This window comes from Scophthalmus maximus, chromosome 5 (assembly GCF_022379125.1).
Source record: "Scophthalmus maximus strain ysfricsl-2021 chromosome 5, ASM2237912v1, whole genome shotgun sequence".
Classification (NCBI taxonomy): domain Eukaryota; kingdom Metazoa; phylum Chordata; class Actinopteri; order Pleuronectiformes; family Scophthalmidae; genus Scophthalmus; species Scophthalmus maximus.
This window is the reverse complement of record NC_061519.1, coordinates 20,740,911-20,762,500: the sequence shown is the minus strand read 5'-3', so window position 1 is coordinate 20,762,500 and position 21,590 is coordinate 20,740,911. Positions and strand designations below refer to the sequence as shown.

The window sequence follows — 21,590 nt, the reverse complement described above, 5'->3', positions numbered from 1 at the left end:
ATCTTCCAAAAACAAATAACAATACATCATAATGTTGTATACATTTGTTTAAATGGACAGTATTTTTGGAGAAAAATCATATCTCCCTTTGTTGTTGTTGATGTTTACACTGCACTGGCCGTTGCTCGTACCGGCGACTGCGGGTACGGGAGACCGGCGTGTTAACCTTTAGGCCAACAGCGCAAACACGATCGACAATATATGCTGGAAATTATTTTTTTTAAAGTGTGTTGGATTAAAATCGTTAACTGTGGCCCTTAGAAAGATTCTCTTGTGTTGTTGTTTGTTCTCTTACACAGGTTTTTATTTTTTGTCTGTATTGTTTTTCAGAGCCCTTGATGCTGAAGTGTGGTGACACTGAGGGGAGCAATTTCAGTGCATCCCTGTGAACACACGCACGCACACGCACACGCACACGCACACACACAGACGCACACACATTGCGGAGCCGTTTGGATGCAAGCACCTCACAGGAGACAAATGAGAGGCTACCTGCTGACTGCAATCTTTCTGCTGCCCTTGGTGAGTTGAATGTGTGCATCTACTGTGCATGTGTGTGTGGGGTTGGGGGGGGTGGATGCATATATCCACATATCCATATAAAAGAGTGTGAGTATGTTAACATGTCTCCATTATTGGCCTCCTCTGTCTCAGCTCTATAGCTTTGGTTTGTCCTCACACATTTACTCATGCGGGTGTGTTCGCCCGTGACGTGCACTGGAAGGATGGAGCGTCTGCACATCAGCATACGTTACAGGTCCCGGATCGGCCCTGCGTTAAGGCGGCCGGCCGAATGTTAGAACAATAACCGATGGCCCGACCGACCGGAGAGCTGCCTATCCGTCGGCTCATTTTTTATTAGCAGTCTCGATGAAATAAAATGAAAAGCAGAATGGACGAGCTGTGTGAGACGTGTGGGAGGGATTATATCCAACGCACCCGGTGCAGCACAGCAGCAGTTTCCTCGCTGACGCCTCACAGATGCATGACGTCTTCTTGGTTGATGTAAAAAATATCTAGGTGACGTCACGTGACCCTGACATCCTGGCATTCATCCTTTTTTAGATTCATGCTTTTGTCATGACCAGCAGAAACTAATTGTTGGAGTTGATGGTGGTTACTAGGGCGACTGAAATGAAATCCTCATGTGGCCTTGCAGTCACAAATATCTAACCTTTAAGTCAACACTGCCCCCTAACATATGTGAAGTGTTCCTCCAGCTGACATCTTTGCACAATGCAGTCTCCGGTTGACCTTCAGTGACTGATGTGGCGGAAAGCGTCTGTTGTGATGTACTTGTTGTGTGTCACATGGGTCTGTGTATGGAGGGCCAGTGGTCTGCGACGTCAAATGGGAGTTTTATTATCTGTGCTGCGCAGTGCTGTGGGAGCGACTGAGTTATCTGGCCCTTGAAAATAGCCAGGGGGAGCAAAATTCTGCCGCTTCAAAATGGGCAGCTTATCTGGACAGACATCTGTTTTAGAGAGGAGAGGAGAGGAGAGGAGAGGAGAGGAGAGATTGGATGTCCTTAATGTGGACTGGGTGGCAACAGCTCTTTAGTTTGTGTGCAAGTCCTTCTGAAATTCGAACTAAGTATAGTTTCAAACCTGTAATCTACTGGCAAAGTTGCACGAATGAAACTTGAGAAATGTCTCTGTAATGACTGTAATGACTCTTACCTACCCAAAATATATGATTACGATTATTATTCAGGAAAATCTTCTCACACGCAGAAAAAGCATCACCAGATGTGAAATATGTATGTATATATACATATATATATGTATAACCACATTTTACATTATATCACTCCGCCAATCTAAATCATCAAGTACATATATACAAGTACATATATATATATATATATATATAATAGAAAATACTGATTGCAAACACAGTGAAATGAAAATATACTCATCTAGCTCAACTGTTTCTATCCAAGATTCTATCTATGTAAATTAATGAATGACATATTTCATATTGTAATCTCACGGGTCTGTCTGCACTCTTGCCAAACAGATATTAGTCATCTGCATCCAATTATTTCTCATTTCTGGGAAGCTTTGCCTACAATATGTGTTGGCTCTTAGCTGGTTACCTGCTGCTTAGCAACATGGATGCTTGGTCCTGGCACAAAGAGTCTGTGCAGCAATGTCAGTGTCTGTTTCATTGAATAATATCAAACACAATCGACAAGATGCGGAAAAAAAAGAGGTTCATATCTTGTTTTTGTTGTTCCGCCATCACGTTGAAGCAGAAAGTGTTTGTGGGGTTGTCTGGAAATGGAATAACATCAATGTGATCAGATGAAGCTTCACGTAATTGTATAAAATACAATGTTGTGTGCATTACTTTAAAATTCTTTCCACACGCAGCACAACAGAGAAAGGAAGTGAATCTCGGGACATCTTCACAGTCGGTTGTTGCCCTATCTTATCCAGGCAGCGAGGCCTGAAGTGAATTCATATTAGGGAGCAGGGAGATGGAGTGTAGAGTCAGCCATGGCTCAGAGGGCAGGGATATATTACACCAATCATTTCACAGTGAGAATGAAGGAGGACGGTTCAAGAAAGCTAGAGGTGCAAAACAGAGATTGGCCATAAGAGAGGGAACGTGAGTAATTGAGAAGTGGACAGATGTACAGTAACTCTACTACCTCTGGGTAAATAGCTTGACTGGTGACAGTGTAATGGCATTCAGAGTATCTTCAAATCAGGGATTTGATCAAATTGCTCAGTTCTTTGATATGATTGCTCAAAAAAATGGTTGTGAATTATCAAATCTCTATAAAATATAAGTTTATTTATGTGTGCAGTACATTTCTGAAAACAGACCTTCGATCCATTATTTATCCAGCAAACTTATATTCAGAGGGTGCAGTGTTTTTATATAATAAATATATAATGTAATATAAATATTTGAAACATCAACAAAGATAAAAGGATAAATGCAGGAAAACGGGATGAGTTGGATTTCTTGCCAATTTGGCAAGGATTTAACTAATTACGTTATAAGTTACTGTTAGCTAAGAGTTGCCTCTTTTTAAGTGGTATATTTATTCCCTCTGCTGTTTTGTGCTGCACTGTTGGTGTGATGCTGCAGCAGGAAATATGCTGACAAGAGTGTCAGTTAATCACAACCGTAAAATGCCGGCTGTGAAACCAAAATAATGGGTAGAAGATATTAAATTACTCTTTAAAACTGATATCACTGTACAGTATGTATTTACTCAATATCCTATGATGACCTAAAAACATTGTAGTAAGTGCAGCTTTAAAGCACCTCAGAAATGGAAAATCTAGGAATTAAAAGTTTTTTTTGTTGTAATTAATGTTTTCGAAATTATTTGTGTCATAACATGAATTAAAAATTGGCTGTATACATTGGTTGATAGACTGAACTATATATTTCGAAAAAGTGGAGGTTCTCTGAGGGCCCTGTCACTTCTTACAAAAGGCCGCAAAATTTGGTTTATTCTGCCCCATTTATTCTTGGTAATGTCTTCCCTCAAGACAGTAAAGTCTAGGTCCCAGAAGAGAAAAGAGAGAAAAGAAAGGGACTAAAAAACAAACCAAGGGGGAAAAGAACTGTTGATTAATTTCTTTCAAAAGAAAGGTGGCTAGCTGTTAGCAAACTCCTACTACGACAGCTAGCTATAGCAGCTACCTAGCTGAGGTCGACACAGCTGCTACTGTTAGCTAGCTAGCTAGCTGTAACTTTTACTACCTGAATACAGTCGGAGTTAGCTAACTAGCTACTATTAGAGAAAAAGACAGCGAATGTTGAACTTGGATTCGCTTGGTGGACAGAAACAGAACTGTGAATGAACTAATAACTAATAAATTGTTAGCGAACAAGTTTCCCATACAAATGACCAGAATAACTTTGACTTTGGCAGACGATATTGTGTGATTGGTTACAAATTCATGAAGGCCATTAACGGCACTCCGCGTGGAGCGTATCAGCATCGTCAGTGTGTGTCTGTGTATTATCTCCAGGTGGCCTCGGAGTCCGAGCACTGTTTAATAAAGCGTGAACATGAGAAGTGCATGGAGAGGATCACGCTCCACGTCCCAGGCGACGACCTCGAGTTGGGTAAGTGAGGATGTGTGTGTGTGTGTGTGTGTGTGTGTGTGTGTGTGTGTGTGTGTGTGTGTGTGTGTGTTTGTGTGTGTGTGTGTGTGTGTGTGTGTGTCTGTTCTGACATTCTTCTGTTTGCACAATTTGGCACGAAGCCACCAGTTTCCGAGGCTCTGCTGCCGTAATTAAATTGTTTACTCAGAAGACTCAGATGAACGTCACTCAACTTTTCCGGGAAATTAATTGAAAACAGGCTTGTTTATAAAAATCAGTTTTGAAAAGGGTCACCGAGAGACATGTATGGATCAAAGATGAATGAATCTTTATATCATGTTCATATTACGACCACATCACCTTCCAAGGCCTTTTACAGGCGACCGTTCGTTGAGAACCGGTTCACAGACCGAATGTCTGCCTGTGATGTCACGCTGAGCTGCCTTCGCATGTCGCTTTTGCAACAAAAAACAACACAGGAAAGTGGCCGTGTGATTCCTGGAAGCAATTATTTTCTTGGCTATGGATTGTGGTTTTAATTCGCAACTGCTACAGGCCTCCTGCTGCTCAAAAGTTGTGCAACAGACTGCATCTCCCAGACTGCACCGTGACTCACTGACAGCCACGGGCTCTGAGAAAAAAAGTGTTGTTGCTAGTTTCAGACCAACACAGTTTTTCCATTTTCCCCATCCGTCGCCCACGTTGTTTAAATAGCCAATGCTCTTGGGCCCAACTGAGTGCCCCATGGTGTTGGTCTTAAAACAATGTGACGTCAACAGAAATTGACTGCGCAATTGGCCTTCAAAAACCTGGTTTGAAGTCAGTGGTTCCAGTATACCATTATATACCACCGATGGGCTTTTATAAAGGTGCATTGTCAAGACATACCTATACCTACAGTACATAGCTGCACATTGCTATCTCTGCATCTCTTATACTACCCGTCAAATCCGACAGAGGATGTCGCACCGTGTACACAGAATGTTAAGCCCCACGAGGCAAATTGTGATTTGTGAATATGAGCTTCTTTTTTTTTAATCTGCTAAGGCAAGCGCACCTGGTTATTCACTGAATGGGAGATGGCACACACCTTGTTGAACCATGCGCCTGGTGCAGTGACCCTTTTCTGCAGTTAAACGAGCAAAAGTGGATCCAGAAAAGTTCTAAATGCACGTGCACCATGCGCCTTCAGACCGTGTGCTTAGAATTGTTGAAATCAAGTTATTTTTGTTTCTACAAAGTCTGATGTTCTGTGGTGGCTAACAGTGAATGTATCATTTATAAAGAACCCGTGCGTAATTGGTTTACAGTTGAAACCTGCATACGTATATAGTTAGAACAAGTCTGTTGTCATATTCTTCCTTTTCATATGGGAGGCTTGTTCTTTTCTGTATTGAGCTATTCATTTTTCAGTCCATACAGTCACACATGTCGACCCGCCTCGACTTTTCAGCTCATCCCTGCCCTGCTCCCCTTGCCTTTAGGGGGAACCATCCAGCGTTTCTGCTGACAGTAAATCTTTGATTGGGAGATGAAAAAACGCCTGGTTTGCAGAAATCCAAGTTGAGGGTGAAGAAAAAGCAGAGGAAAGAAAAAAGAGAAATGAGGTTGGGGAAACAGAGTGTAAGAGGTGGCCTGTTTTAGCTTGGTCGGACAATTCTGGCCCATTTCTAAAGCGTATTGCATGATTTATTTCGTCTCTCTGGCCTCAGATTAGTCTCCAGCCCGTGTGAAAATGCTCCATAATGATTTGCTGTGTGGTGCTGTAACCACCACCGGCTGAATTTAGAAACTGCAAAATTAATTGTTGTTGCATAATGAGCTGCGCTAATCAGTTATTAAACTAGATGACGGACAAAAACACAACATCATCATCTTCCAAGGTGACAATTTTTATCATTGGAAAATAAATGTCTTTTATCTTACGGTTTTTTGCAATGACAAAAAAAATGACTTCACTAAATGAAATAAACGTTTTTCACTGTTTGTTGACATTTCATAAACCAATTTTTTTGGGCTCATTGTTTTGTGATGAAAATATTAATTTGCTGCAGCCTTACTTAATTTCTGACCCTCGTCTGTCTTCTTCGGCATTTAGTAAAATTATTTTTACTAAATATATCTAGAAGCTTCATGACATATTTTCCCCTTCAAACCTGTGTTAAATAATAATGAATTTTTCCTATGAAAAAATCAGTATTCTGCCACAGTTGCACATCGTGACTCACATTCCTAAAAACAAATCTCATCCAGTCCTTCGATCAGATCATCTTTTATGAGAAACAGTACACGTCCATCTCCTGAGTCCATCTGTGTTGTTGTACATGTAATCTGCACCATGCATGTGCGCTACTGTACATGTGTAGATATTACTCTGTGCCTTTACAGCCCAGTGGAGATGCAGTACGCTGTGGGATCCTGTGTGAGATAGCCAGTGATGCAGACAGAGTGCTTTATTAAGCCGGTTACCTCTGTAGCTCAGTGCGGCTCATTTGGCTCCGATTTGCCCTTTAAAAGGTAATTGGCTTTGTGTCCGGCTCACCAGACAGAACCAAAACAGATTAGAGAGCCAACAGAATAGAGAAAGGTCTGAAAACACACACACACACACACGCATGTCCAGGGGACACATGCACAAACACAGATACACAAATGTGCACACACACACACACACTCTCCAAAACACTCAAAATGCATCCGACTCGTACCTGCCACTGCAGCGCCGTAAAAACCCGCCCGAGCATAAACAACGTGGTAAACCTAGAGAGATGGTGAGAGGAAGAGGGGAGGGACGGGGGGGGGGGGGGGGGGGGGGGGCGTGCTGAAGAGGAAGGACATGGCAGATAGAAAGAGACGGAGAAAATCAAAGCTGCGAGAGCAGCGCTGAAAATAAAAGGGTGTGAGATTCACAGTGAGCACGAGTCGGGTAATGATGGAGGAAGATGAATAATACGAGATCAAAACAAAATGAAAGACGATGGATTGAACTGGGTTTGGTAAGGCTTTGTTCCAGCCTTTTTGGGGATATGAGGTGGGCAGATTTGTATTTGATTACACTGACAAAAAAACAAAAACAAAACAAAACCAGAATAAAATAAAATATCACATGAAGTAGAGATTTGCTAAACATGTAAGTATTATGAAACCTATTCATTCAGGACCCAATTAATGAAACACTGTGTGTGTGTGTGTGTGTGTGTGTGTGTGTGTGTGTGTGTGTGTGTGTGTGTGTGTGTGTGTGTGTGTGTGTGTGTGTGTGTGTGTGTACGTGTGTGTGTACTATTTATCTTGATTGATGTGTAATTTTTCTCTTTGTTCTACAGGGGTACAATTTGTTAAAGGGGTGTGTGGGTGTAATACTGTGTGTACAGTATGTACAGTATGTGTTTTTTACTGTTGTTCTTCCTGTGATGTTGGACTAGATCAGCTGCCAAAGCGCAGAGAGGGCCTGGGCCCTTTGTTCTCGTTGTTGCACTTCGTGAGGTTTATTTTTGACCGATATTTCTCTGCTCCCTTAACTTCCTCCTCCTTCAATATCTTCCTCTTAAACGTTCTTCCTCTCTGCCCTTCATGTGGCGCAGGTCAGCTCCACAAGAACAATAAGTGCATACAAGTTTAAACATTTTCATACTGAGACATGGAAACATTGGAACGCATGAGTTCTCTTCCCAATAGGAACCATGACGATGCAGGGTACCTCGCAACCATCAATTGTCAAACTAGCTGCTTCCCTCAGCTTGACGAAGCTGTGCCGTTAAATTCCCCAACTCTACACACACGTTTGCTCTTTGTCATCGATGGATTTGTAAATACATTTGCCGGCAAGTTTGCCTCATAACCTTCGAAGGTGCCGAGGTCAGTGTTTCGTTCAGAGCTTGTTTCTGATGCCCCCAAGTGGCCAAACAAATCCAGTCTGTTGTTAAGAAGAAACAACTGTTCACGCACAATAATACACACGTTGTTACAATGCGGTGCAAAAAACAAAGTGTGAAACTGATCTGAAGATTTGAAAGCAGCGTCCATGTTAACAGCCCTTTTGTCTGTGTGGGTGTCTTTGGAAAGGCGTGATACTGTTTCCTCGGAAATTAAATGATCTCAGATTCAATTGCTGTAAAACTCCATTTATTTCACCGCAGCTCAATTTAATTAGAGTCAGTATTATTTCCTCGGCGTTGTAATAGCCTGCCGTGTAAGAGTGAAAAATAGACTGGAAATCCGCGTGTTTTCTCGTCCTCTCGTCCTCAGTGTGTCCGTGGATGTGGGACAACCTGACCTGTTGGCAGGCGGCCAACATCGGTGAGGCCGTGGTGGTCAACTGTCCCGAGCTCTTCCATGACTTCATGGGGCCCGATGATGGTGAGTGGAACCGGCCGGTTGCCTGTGTTTCGCTCGTGCGTTTTTCTTTACGTGCAGCTCAATATACTTCAGTTCAGTTGAGAGATATTTTGTTCTGTCAAGAAATGGGGAGGGTCACTCGTAACTGCACCGAGGACGGCTGGTCCGAACCTTTCCCTCACTACGTGGACGTCTGCTTCTTCTTCGACAACACCACCAAACCTGTAAGTCCGTTTTGTTCCCTCATCGCTAATTACGATTGGATTTATCACACACACACACACACACACACACACACACACTGAAACCTTGTTCTGCAACCTTAGGACATGTACTACGCCTCCGTCAAGGCCCTGTACACAGTTGGCTACAGCACATCGTTGGTGTCTCTGACGACAGCCATGGTTATTCTCTGCAGATTCAGGTGAGCGTCACCATATGAGCCTGGGAAACAGTTTCATTTAAACATGTTTATCCTTTTTATTCTCTTCTTTTTTTTGAACTAAATGTTTTACTGTCTGTTGAAAACCTATGGACACACAGAAATGAATTGTGTAAAACTATTTTTAAATCAAAACTGAGCTGAAACATATAGTAAGTACTTTACTTAATTATATCTTAAAAAACACGCGGAATTATAATCCAGCATAATCTAAAAATACATGGCATGCTGTGCTAGGGCGTGCAGTAGAGTGACTATACCATGAAATTCTAGTAAAAACACTCAAAGGGTCAAAAGGTTTAAGCAGCATAATGACAACCCTGTTAGGTTTTTCTTGTAGACGCTGGTCTGATGAAGCTCTGTGTGTGGATACCAGATAAGATCGGAAAAAATGTTCTCTCTCTCTCTCCTCTGCAGGAAGCTCCACTGCACCAGGAACTTCATTCACATGAATCTGTTTGTGTCCTTCATCCTGAGAGCCATCTCGGTCTTCATCAAGGACGGCGTGCTGTACGCCCAGGAGGACAGCGACCACTGCTTCGTGCACACAGTCAGTCACGCGGCAAAGCCCGTTCACTTATGGTCATTTGGAGGCGTCACAATACAAACACTATCCTGTGGTCGTCATCAGGAGGAGAGCAAACAGCCATGGCTGCCCTGTTTGGTTATAAATGAATGTCTTTTTTTAGATCCGAGGGCTAATTATTTCGTTAATTTAAATTTGAGGCCTTGATTATTCTAAATGATCCCTACTGGGACAGAGTAATTGCTGGCAGGTCTGGAGTCAGTATATATGACTATCGTGGGCCTGTTCTGTTTGAGATCTCCAAAGGGGTTCAGAGACAGACTTGCTTGTCTTTCTTTCTTTCTTTTTTTGTATGCATCTTTTCAAGGAACATCAATCACATGCTAATTTGACCATACTGTAAGTAAACACACAATTAGAGGACTAATGCTCCCCGATTACAAATGCAGAACAAGCTCTCATAGCCTTTGTCTGGTAGCAACACATTGCTCAGTGCCGTTTAGCAGGCATGATAAATAAACCTAATTAGCTACGCTAATGGCTTCAGCAAGGCCAGTGGAAATCTTCTACTAGAGGCCCATTAACATATCAGCGGTTACTTTGCCCTTTTCCTTAACCCTGCGCTTTTTACCGCTGTCGCCATGGCAATCACAAGGTCGCTGTCGCGACACGGCGGTGCCGGAAATCAGATCGGCGCTGTAATTGGCTGACCCCACTCAGAATGTGGACTCTATTCATTAACGCGATCTCATTAGATTACAGTCCACCTGACAACCACGGCGGCTCTCGCCTGCTGTGAAATATTAGAGGCGCACTTTTAATCTTCGCCCGTCAAAGCCGATGCAGAATCCTCCAGGAGGAGGCCGTGACAACAGTCCCTGTTTACACCCCGGTTTTTACTGGAATCAGGACATTTGTCACTCTGGCATTTATTGTCTTGAGCTTTTTGAAATAGACAATGGCCATTAAACATGGTCGTGACAGTTTGAGCCTGCGACAAACTGCTTCCACATGTTGCTCTGTGGTAAAAAAAATTACACAATGTATTATTTAACACTTATTTCGTGGAACAACATGAATGTAAATGTGAAAAAGTTGCTGCGTCGTTGATGGTCATGTGACAAACTATTTCTTGCCTAGAAGTGACATGTAATTTTTACATGCATTTTTTATTATTTTTTGATGTGATGTAGAGATGTAGAGAGATTTCAAAGTGCTGATGAGTAGATCGTGTTCCCTTTGGACAGATCCAGGCGACAGCATCCGTCTCCTCCAGCCTCATATTATATTGAAGATACCACGATTGGTATGAATGTAATCTTCCAAATATCAGCAAGAAAGCAAATAATGGCACTTCCTAAAATGTCCAACTATTCTGTTAATTGAATGTCTTTTATTATCCTCTCTTTTTTTCCATGACGCTACAAATGGCTGATGTTACCAATAGTTGATAACGTGAGCAATGTGACATCCTAGGACGCACTATTGCATCTGTCTGTGTTTCTCTGCGCAGGTGGCGTGTAAAGCAGTGATGGTTTTCTTCCACTACTGTGTCATGTCCAACTACTTCTGGCTGTTCATCGAAGGTCTGTATCTCTTCACGCTGCTCGTGGAGACGTTCTTTCCCGAGAGACGATACTTCTACTGGTACACCATCGTCGGGTGGGGTGAGTGGAAACTGTCTCTCCCTCCATATCACATTTATTTTATATTCTACATTTGACTTTCAAAATTGAGTTTTCTTGCTCCTGTCTTTGGCCAAAGTTGATTTCTAGACTTGATTTTCTAGATAAAGCGAAGAGCAAGAAGCTAAGAGAGAATGCAATTCAGAATTTTCATCTGCTAAAAATATGTAGATAAAAAAGCGAGTGATGCCCGATTGTGGTTGTCCTGACGGTCTTGTTAAATCTATTTTTGTATATTTATTTTAAATTTTATTGCCAGTAAATATTATATCATCATTGTCATCTTGACGTAAACATGTTTTTATTCTTCCTCTGCTGACTATGTATGATAAGAACATATTATAATTATCTTCCGATCTTTCTATGGAAGAAAAACAGGGAAAAAACGGGTCTTGACTACTTCCCACTATATGTTGGCATTGATAAAAGCACGACATGACTATTGACAAGTAGTAATTATCCGTAATTATGACAAATATACTGTGTTTTTGTTTTGTTTTTAAATCACAGGAACTCCCACCATATGTGTGACTGTCTGGGCAGTTCTGAGGCTCCACTTTGATGACTCTGGGTACGCCCCGACTCTAATTCCCTATTCCAGGTTTCAGTGGAGGAAAATAAATACATTTCCTCAAGTACTTGGACACAATTTTGAAGCACTTGTATTTGACTCGAGTGTTTTCATTTTTTCTGATACTCTGCCACACAAATTTATTTGGTCATTTCAGTTACCACTCATTTCTCAGTCTCTGATTAATCATACAAAATAAAATCAACATATACATTCATATGTTTTATTTCAGGTTAAGGTGAGCTTTTTATTGATCTAAGGAAAAACCACCAGTAACTCAGCAGTGTATGAAGTTTTACCAAGCTGCAACAAGTGATGCTTCAGTTCTCACACATTTAATATCTGCACCTGCACAAGTGAGGATGCAGAGGAGCCACATGCCATTGTAGGAAATCAGGGGAACGCACGACACACAGAAGATTAAAAAAAACTCCCTTCATTGTAAACACCACATATGATGTAATTTACATTGGCACTGTTTTAAAATCACATTTTTGAAAACGTATCATGTGTAAAACGTGTTTGAATAAATCAGCTCCCAGTGTTTTTTGCATGTAATTTCAGATACTAAGCCCTTGCTGATTTCCCCACCCTTGACTCCATCTCTGCAATACATAACATGTAAATGCAAATGTAAGAAAACAAATCTGCATAAGTAAAAGGCCGATGTTTCTTTTTACTCTCAGTTCTGAGGCTCGCTTCCATTTTAAATCCACCACTCTCCTCTGACCCTTCCCTCACTCACTCTGCAAATGGCCACTTGATTGATGTACTGTATGGTACCATGTATTACCAGAGAGTGAAGTGAAGCATGCCGGATGATTATTGATAGGCACGTTGCTCCTCCTCCCTCTCCTCCAGATGCTGGGATACGAATGAGAACACTGCCCTCTGGTGGGTGATCAAAGGACCTGTCGTGGCCTCGATCATGGTACGGCAGACACTGACGTGTTCCTTCACTCTTGTGAATTCATCTTGGACACAGGATGCACACGTGATCGGATGTTAGTTAAGGACTCGTTCTGTTTATTTTCCGCAGATCAATTTTGTCCTCTTTGTTGGAATCATTATTATCCTGGTCCAGAAGCTGCAGTCCCCTGATATCGGAGGGAATGAATCAAGCATTTACCTGTAAGTTACAACGTAACTAAGTGTTTGTGTGTGTGTGTGTGTGTGTGTGTGTGTTGTGTGTGTGTTTTTGCGTGTGTCTGTCTGTAGTATAGGAATGTTTATGATAGACCATGGTTTTAGTCAATGTGAACATAGACAACATGTAAAGGAATGTCATTCACCTTCGCTTAAAATATAAGTCTGGTATTATTCCAAATCCCACAGAAAAGCTAAAACCATACATTAATACAACAATAATTTATTTTACTAACAAGCACAGGATGTGTACCATGCCTCATATAACTGACGGAGCTTCTTTGTCGTGCAAAACCTTTTATAATCTCATCGGTGAGCGACACATATATGAGACATAAATATTAATTCACTAATGAAAGTAGTTCCTCCTAAATTCCAATTTCTCCAATTTAAAATCTTTTGCCTAAACTAAATTAGCTTCAGGAAATGACTGAGTATGTTTTTATGTATTTGCGAACTTATTTTCCAAAATCATTGTTGGTTTTGGGAGAGATGGACTAGCATATTGTCGGTTTTGAATTTTTTTTCTTCTTTTTTTAAAGGGATTTGTCGTCAATAAGAATGAAAAAAGAATAAAAACTTGGACTCCAGCGGAGCTATTTTCAGACAGGAGCCAGGCAAGAATAAATAGATCGAGGAGAAGAATCCACAGTCTTACTTACAATTCCTCACCATTAATAAATCTCTCATTTGTCCTCCTGGACATTTTTTTTATTTTTTTATTTTAGAGCAGATTGGTTTCGTGCTACCTGTTGGCAGGAAGCTTGAGCCTCATTATGCAGCTGTACTGCAGCCAGACATCACTCCTGCTCTGCTCCCACAGGATGCTGTCTTTTGGGGGGCCCTGCAGATAATGTCATTCTCATCTGTTGCCTAGACCTGTGCGTGCGTGACCAAGTGTGAAGGTGTGTGTGTGTGTGTGTGTGTGTGTGTGTGTGCGTGTGTGCGTGCGGGTGTGCGTGTGTTGCGTGAGCCCGTGTGTGTGTTTGTGTCCCTAAAGACACTGTCTTTGTTGTGTTGTTGTGTTGTCTTTGTGCTGTGTAGCAGCTGTGCTCAGAAATGCTTCAGTGAGCCCACACAAGCTGTTCAGCATTCGTGCAGGATGTCAGAGTTATCCACCATCACGCTGTAAGTGTGTGCGTATGTGTGTGTGTGTGTGTGTGTGTGTGCGCGAGAGTGTTCGTCCTCGGACACACACGTTTGCGTCTGTGTCGTCCGCATGTGTCCATGCGTGCGTGTGTGAGTTTCACTCCAGGAGTTCTTAAAGTGTTTGCCTGTAATGGTCTGGACTCCCAGATGAATGCCCTCTCTCATCACCTCTAACCATGACTGTAACCATCCCAGTCACCCGCCTAACGCCTGTTCTCACCCTAACTCTAACCTAAACCCACAGAGAGGCTCAGCATAAGTTTGCAATGGGACGCTACAACTGGAGATAAACGTACACACATTTATCAGCCACCCGATTGTAAGAGCGCCTGGTTTGCATGACAGCCCAAACCATGTTTACAGTGTGGAAGACGCAGCCATTGTAGAAAAGTCAAACCGTAAATATCATAAATATCATCAGTGGGTTCAACCCCTCTCTCGTTGTCGGTCACTCTGAGTGCCCCTGTGGATGATCTCATGTCGGCAGGACTACACAGAAAATCTGAGGAGATAAGTGTTGAACATACATAGGCTGTAAGAGTTGGTCATGAGGAATATTCTATAGACATATTTTATAAAACTTTGCACGGCAATAATCCTGATTCTCTTTTTTGAAGCATTTGGCATTGAGGGTTCTTCCCTTGGAGGAGGAGACAGATTTCTTTCTTTAACCTTCAAAAGCATCTCTAATTTTTTTTATACAAACAGGCAGATTTAAGATTTGAAGAGAGATTATCTGTCTTGATCTCTTGTTCTTAACTAGACCTTGCTATATACATATATACACGTCTCAATCTCCTTTGTGATTTTTGTAGCCCTGCCCTCATCCCACCAACACACCAATTCATTTGTGTCACGTCTCGTGTAACTTGTGTCTTGTGTTTTTGTTTTATTCTAACACACATGACGAAGACTTCTTGTTTGCTAACCCAAACTTCATTCTAACCTGAAACTGAATTCTTAACCCACAAACAGCCTGCACTGTAAACAAAACACTGTGTTGCACATTTTTATTCTTCCATTTTTTTAAGGTATCATCTGTTGTGTGTCCTTTTTGTATTTCTGTCTACTGTGTGACTAGGTTGCAGGTCAACAATAATGTGTTTGGTTATTGGTCATTGATGGTAAAATATTCATTATGGTCAACAATTCCCATTAAAAGATGAAAACCAACCGTAAACCTTACAAACATAAATGTACAAGTTCAGCTTCAGTGATTTCCTGAAACAGCGAGGCACTAACTTTTTCTGAATTAATAAACACTCGGCGTTGTGGTGAGTATTTATAGGAGGAGGACAGTGTTTATGGTAATGACTGAAAATAAAATACAGTGCCCATGTTCATTATGATGAGGGAGCATGTCACCCAGTGCCACTTTGTGGCTCATTTATGTGTTTTTAATAGTTTGAACTACACTTTACTGTGGCTCTATGGCACAGATGAGTCCGATTTATCAGGCTTTGGCAACACGGACTTGTTAGGTGGATGAAGCTGGTTTGTGTCTTTTCATGGGATTTTTATTTTGGCGATTAAAAATAATCTAAATAAATCAAATAAAAAACAACAGAAAATGAAGATTAATCATGCATATTAACCAGCATATGCATGGTTTTAATAAAAAAAAAAGGGTCACATCAATAGGCAGAAACTGTGTCATGACATTACATCAGTGTCTGTCCTTGCATCACATCCAGACTACCAGCAACTGTATAACATGTTCCACGAGAATGACTTTGATATGTTTTTGACTTACAACTCTGTGTGCTTGCGTGTGTGTGTGTGCGTGCGTGTGCGTGCGTGTGCGTGGGTGTGCGTGTGTGTGTGCGTGGGTGTGCGTGTGTGTGTGCGCGTGTGTGTGTGTGTGCGTGTGTGTGTGTGTGTGTGCGTGCGCGCGCTTGTGTGCAGGCGTCTGGCGCGCTCCACGCTCCTGCTCATCCCTCTGTTTGGTATTCACTACACTGTGTTCGCCTTCTCACCTGAGGACGTCAGCAAGAGGGAGAGGCTGGTCTTTGAGCTGGGACTCGGATCCTTCCAGGTACGATTCCTGTACCGTCTCCAGCGTCGCGGCGATGAACGAGACATGATACATCATGAGTGCACACAGGATACATAGAGGATCTCAAGGAGACTGATAATCATATTCAGTCCTTCTCACTATGCAGTCATCTAAATGTACTTACAGTAACGATAGACGACAGAGGTGTGCCTTTCAAGTTTTAACTGGCAGCAATAAATGCGTATAAATTAAAACATTTGCATGTTGACACTTCCTTAACCACAAAGAATGAGAAAGTATTTTGTGGGAAAAAAAGATTTCATGGGCACTAGATCTAGGTGAAGCAATCAGTGTACAGCATCCTGTAGTCCAGCCTTTGACATTGATTATTGAATATTTTGGAAAGTGTTTCCGTGTCCACAATCAGACTCTAGCCTATTTCTAGCTGATTCTCCTCGTCTTTGTTTCCTCCGTTCTCCCCCTCAGGGCTTCGTGGTAGCCGTCCTCTACTGTTTCCTCAACGGAGAGGTAAGCTTTTGTCCCTCTTCGTCACATTCACTCTTTATATGTTCACCACCTTCTTATTTTGATCATGCGGACTGACACCACAACCGCTCTTAATGCTATTTTGATGCAAGCATGAGGATTATTTAATATAGACGACTATGTTGGTAGATGCATGTTCTTTAACAGAAGCAGCGAGCTGATGACATTTGTTTTTAAGGAAACGACAACAATTGTAAAAGTTCTTTCATTCAGCCATAACTAAGGAATGTCACAAGGGAATAAGGCTCCATCCCTAATAGTCTTGTAGTACAATACAGAACCTTGGTTTACATACATTTGTAATTTCTTCCGAAAGGATTGTTGGCATGCAACACAATGTGCTATGAAGACCTCACGTGGTAATGAAATGAATGACCTCTGCTCTCAAAACTAAAAAAATAACAACAAACAAAGAAGTTCATTTTCACTGTGCCTTTAAAAAAAAAAAAAAAAAATGGTGCGTGTTCAAACCCCATATTATATTGTCAATCATTCACCGTTCAACAGTTTATACACGAGTTGCAAATGCTTCCATCAAACAGGAACTGCAGACGAATACATCCACGAACATTAATAATCTCACATCTAATGTCTCTTTATCCAATATCTTTACTCGTTACCCACCAAAGCGCAGTGAACTGTACCTTTGTCGTGAAAGCCCGGTACAGCTTAAAGTACATTAAAAATGACCTTGTGAAGTTTCTCCCTGAAGGTGCAGTCGGAGATCAAGAGGAAATGGCGCAGCTGGACGGTGAACCGGTACTTTGCTGTGGACCTGAAGCAGCAGAGGCACCCTTCGTTGGCCAGCAGTGGCGTGAACGGCGGCACTCAGCTGTCCATCCTCAGCAAGAGCAGCTCCCAGATACGCATGTCCAGCCCGCTGGCGGAGAACGCCAACATCAGCCTCCCGACCTGAGCGTGTGATCGGCCGGCCGTCAACTAACAAGGTGCCGTTCCACTAGCGTACATCCAGACACCGACCGGACCAGACCAAAGTGGCCCCTCACACCTCTTATGTTCTGTAGCATTTGATTCGGGTTCCTTAGCTGGTTTTCACACTTTACGTTTGATTTGGTTACACAATCTAAAACTGCGTTTATTGGAGTATTTCAGTGCTGCAGTTGACTCTGTAGATCGCAAATTTAGAGTATTGATGCGCTTAATATTTTTCACAAACAACCTAAATTCTACTCCATCAAATGAAAAAATGATAATGAGAAATAATGGGAATTTCTTTTCTGACGATATTGCTATGTCAGTTTGGCCCGCTTTATTTTGTATTTATTTATAAATGTTATTAATGTGTGCAATGAAAAACACTACAAGTTGTAATTTTAAAAAGTTCAAAAAGTGAAATATGAAATGAAGGGGTCATATTTGGCTGATGGTGTGATATCAATGCAACTCAAAGTGCCACACAGGTTGCCAGACTGGATCTGATCTCACAACAGTCCAAAGGGAAATATCAACCAAAAGTTAGCCTTGCTTGTACAAATGCTCATATAGTTTAAATGTCTCATCTTGAAATGTAAACATTTTTTTTACAATCAGCCATACGTACGGAGTATGTCAAAAGATATATTTAAAAAAAAATGAAAAACTCATGGACTTTGTACATAGTTAGTTGTCTAGATCGGAATTTTTTTTCTTTTGCATAACACAGTATTGTAATGACCTTTTCAAAACAAAAGGAACTGGAGCCCAAATCTGTAGACTTCATCGAATATCCTGGAAGACCCAGAAGATCCTGCCCGCTCTATTCTGAATTATTTATTTGTATTAAATTATGAAAAATAAAAACACAAACATAATACATAGGAACATACTGTAGTGCCAAAATCAATGAGTGTTGGAGAACAGCGTTTCCCAAACCTCGGGGTCTCAAGATGAAATTAAATTATGAAAGACGAACATTTTTGTGCTCCATTAAATTATTATTTTTGCTTATTTTTTCTTGCAAAATGTTGGATATTTTCAAGTCTTAAGGCTTCTAAACTAGCAAAGAAGAGCATGATTTGAGTGAGTCAGAAACCGAAATGGTTGCAAGCCGCTGCTGATGACGATGTGACTGGAAATCTACACAGATAGTTTCCCCACACGTCAGACATGTATTTTGCAGACTGTGAACATAGAAAGTACATATGTGCCATACAGTGGGTGTGTTTCATCCAAAGCTTCTCATAGTGCCATGAGTTTTATACGTGCAGTGTTTTACTGTAGGCCGTTGAACCGTCAACATGCTCTTATCGATGACAGGATTCTTTCAAGCCTTCGAGCCTTGTATCAAATTGCTTTTCATTTTTTAACTTCTGAGACGAACCACCTCCTTCACTCACATTCCAAAGTGCCTAGTTAGTCACAAATAGCTATCACTTTTATTTAAAGTACAAGGAAACACACAAGTTACAGGTGAAGTTGGAGTCATCTCCTGGAGAGAATGTACACAGCGACGTGTTTTTATTTTGGATCATGCATATTTCATAATTTATTGGTAAAATTATTATTTTTCTCTTTTTTTAATAACGTACACATTACGTGATGTCCTGCTGAGTTTCTTTTTAAAAAATATGATGACTCGAGATTTAGCTCTGCGCGATTTCTACTTATATTTTTTGCCTATAATCCATTCAAGAAAACCACTGGTACGTCTCAGTCCACAAACACAGAGACACAGAGACAATACGTGTATCAGTCAACACAAAATGCTTTACTGTATGTGACCGCTCTTGACAATCGCAGTGTGGCAATTTTTCTTTTCAATCTTTGTTGGGTTTTTTTGTGCAAAAACAAACCAACATACAATATACTGTCCGGGTGGGGAAATAATTTATTAAGATGAAGTAGGAAATTATGTGTACAGGAGGATTTTTTCCACCATATTTACTCAAGATATATATTTTTTGTAACTTCATCTGAGTGGATTTAAAGAATGTATTAACCTTGAGGATGTACATTTATTTTCCATAAACCAGTGCCATCTGACATGACTCAATGTACAGTGTACATGCTTTTGATGGTGTAATAACTGTGTGACACGTGCAATTTACATAACATTATGTTGACTTTCTTGGACAAAGTGCCATAAATGTAGTGCCATTCTGACTTTAAAAAAACAACAGTAAACGGAAATTGCTATCCGAAGCTGCAGAGGATGTAATGAGAGATTATATATATATAGATATATATAATATATATCTATATATATCCTGTAAATAAAAAAAAATTAGAAAAAAAAGGCTAGATAAAACATACACACGACCCAGAGAGATTTGTCAGCTAAAGGCATCTTCTCGGCTTGTTCTCGACAAAATACTCTGCGGCTGCTTACGTGTTGCATCTCCAGCCGTCACTCCGAGTCTGAGTCCGCTCAGATGGAAACGACCATGTCTCAAAGCTGTTACTGTCTGTGAAACAAAAAGAAGAGTAAAAGAAACTCCTTACTTGACCATGTATTTGCTGTGTACTTGTTGACCACAAGGTGGCAGCACAGGGTTTGAATTTTATTTTGATAGTTTAACATTCATTTTTGTCTTGAACAAGACAAAAATGAATTTGAGCTTCATTGTGGCTAAAGCTGACTGCACCTCTCTTCACAAACACCTCAGTCAGTTGAGCATTCTGTTTTCATACGTGTCAAAGAAAAGCCATTGACATGTTTCCTCAAAGGAAGTTTGTTTGACATCTTGGGCAAATGTGCTTATTCGCCTTTTTGTGAGAGTTTTGTGAGAGGACCGTTACCTAGCTCATATCTGTATGCTAAATATGAAGCTTAGCCTAGCTTAGCACAAAGATTGGAAACAACTAACCTGACTCTTTCCAAAGGAAACTCAACTCCCCCCTCCTCTTTACATTTTGCATTTGGCACAACAATAACACAAAAACAAGCAAATTTCTTCTACTAGTAGATATTAGCTGATAACTACATCAATCAGGGTTTTAAAGACATTTCAAATGTAGCACTTGTTTGATGGTCATTTTGACAAAGTATGAAACCCTCCATTGATATTGGAGATTTTAAAATGTATAAATTAAAACATAAACACAGCATGATGTACAACGGAAACTGGATGGACTAATAGATTTAGCCAATCAGTTAAAAAAGGAATTCATTCATCGGTTTCTTTGAAATGTCCACTGAATTAATTTGGTTTTCATGTTGCCTCAGAAACATTTAGACCATAGTAAATCAAATTTAAGACTTGCAGAGACCATCTGAGGGATTTTTTGAGAAAAATGGAGCTGTTTCTGTAGAAACACAGTTAGCTACGACAAGCTGTGTCCAGTCTTTGTGCCGCTAATCTTCTCAAGTAAACCTCAGCAAAACGTGAATGAGCATGTTCCCCAAGCTGTCAGACGTTTGTTTAAAAAATTGTAATTAATCTCTGTGCGGCATATCTCTGTGTTTAGATGCCTCTTCTTTGGCAGCTGTGCCTGTTGCCAGTTTTATTATTTCAGTGTTGAGTTTGAGTGCAAGTTGTTCAGATTGCAAATGAACTTTTGAATGTACCGTTGTTGCTTCGCTGCTCTTTAATGTCGCCTGCTCTGAATTTGCCATGGTGTACAAATGATGTCTTTTCTTGACCATATATACAATGAAACTGTATATGTATATATATATATTTATTTTTTGGGGGCACACGGGTGGACCTCTTGAGGAAGACCTGTAATGTTTGTGACCGTGTTTTTGTAGGTGTTTACGTACCAGTTTTCAGAGCGTGTGTGTGTGCCTGGGTTTGTTTAAAGGTTGGAGAGATTGTATTCTGTACGCATGTGTGTGTCATGACAAGTATTCTCGAGGATATAAGTAGGCTAACTTAAATGTGGGAAAAAAAAAATTTCACCCAACTTTTGTTCCACCTGTGGCAGTGTGTCATGTGTTAACATGTGTTCTGGTGTCCAACATTCATGTCCCAGTTTGTGTATATTTGACTGCAAAATAAATCTGTGGTAAATTGTACTGTATGTGTGAGGATTTTAATTTTGCATTGTCTCGTTACAATATCGGAAGGGGCCATTATACTCTGGGAATTATTTGGGGACCTATTGACAGTCGATGCTTAATACAATCCCCTTTACGCTGTAGCAGGACATTCTGCTGCTCCCCCTTTCTAATCGTTACC

General features: G+C 40.9%; 1 protein-coding gene across 4 annotated transcripts in view; it reads left to right on the top strand.

The window, feature by feature from the left end:
- The window catches only part of LOC118310925 (pituitary adenylate cyclase-activating polypeptide type I receptor-like), a 24,457-nt gene extending 3,030 nt beyond the window's left edge, over positions 1–21,427 (top strand). Inside the window, exons 2-15 of one of the 4 annotated variants that reach the window (XM_047331761.1) lie at positions 331–522; positions 3,999–4,095; positions 8,320–8,430; positions 8,533–8,633; positions 8,736–8,833; positions 9,269–9,401; positions 10,891–11,044; positions 11,573–11,633; positions 12,495–12,564; positions 12,673–12,764; positions 13,824–13,907; positions 15,834–15,963; positions 16,411–16,452; positions 17,170–21,427. In XM_047331761.1, the coding sequence (XP_047187717.1) occupies positions 457–522; positions 3,999–4,095; positions 8,320–8,430; positions 8,533–8,633; positions 8,736–8,833; positions 9,269–9,401; positions 10,891–11,044; positions 11,573–11,633; positions 12,495–12,564; positions 12,673–12,764; positions 13,824–13,907; positions 15,834–15,963; positions 16,411–16,452; positions 17,170–17,394 (1,464 nt within the window). In that variant the 5' untranslated portion in view covers positions 331–456 and the 3' untranslated portion in view covers positions 17,395–21,427. The remainder of the gene's footprint in view (positions 1–330; positions 523–3,998; positions 4,096–8,319; positions 8,431–8,532; positions 8,634–8,735; positions 8,834–9,268; positions 9,402–10,890; positions 11,045–11,572; positions 11,634–12,494; positions 12,565–12,672; positions 12,765–13,823; positions 13,908–15,833; positions 15,964–16,410; positions 16,453–17,169) is intronic. The other 3 variants (XM_047331762.1, XM_047331763.1, XM_035634295.2) reach the window with 3 other exon arrangements.
- Positions 21,428–21,590: the final 163 nt, after the last annotated feature.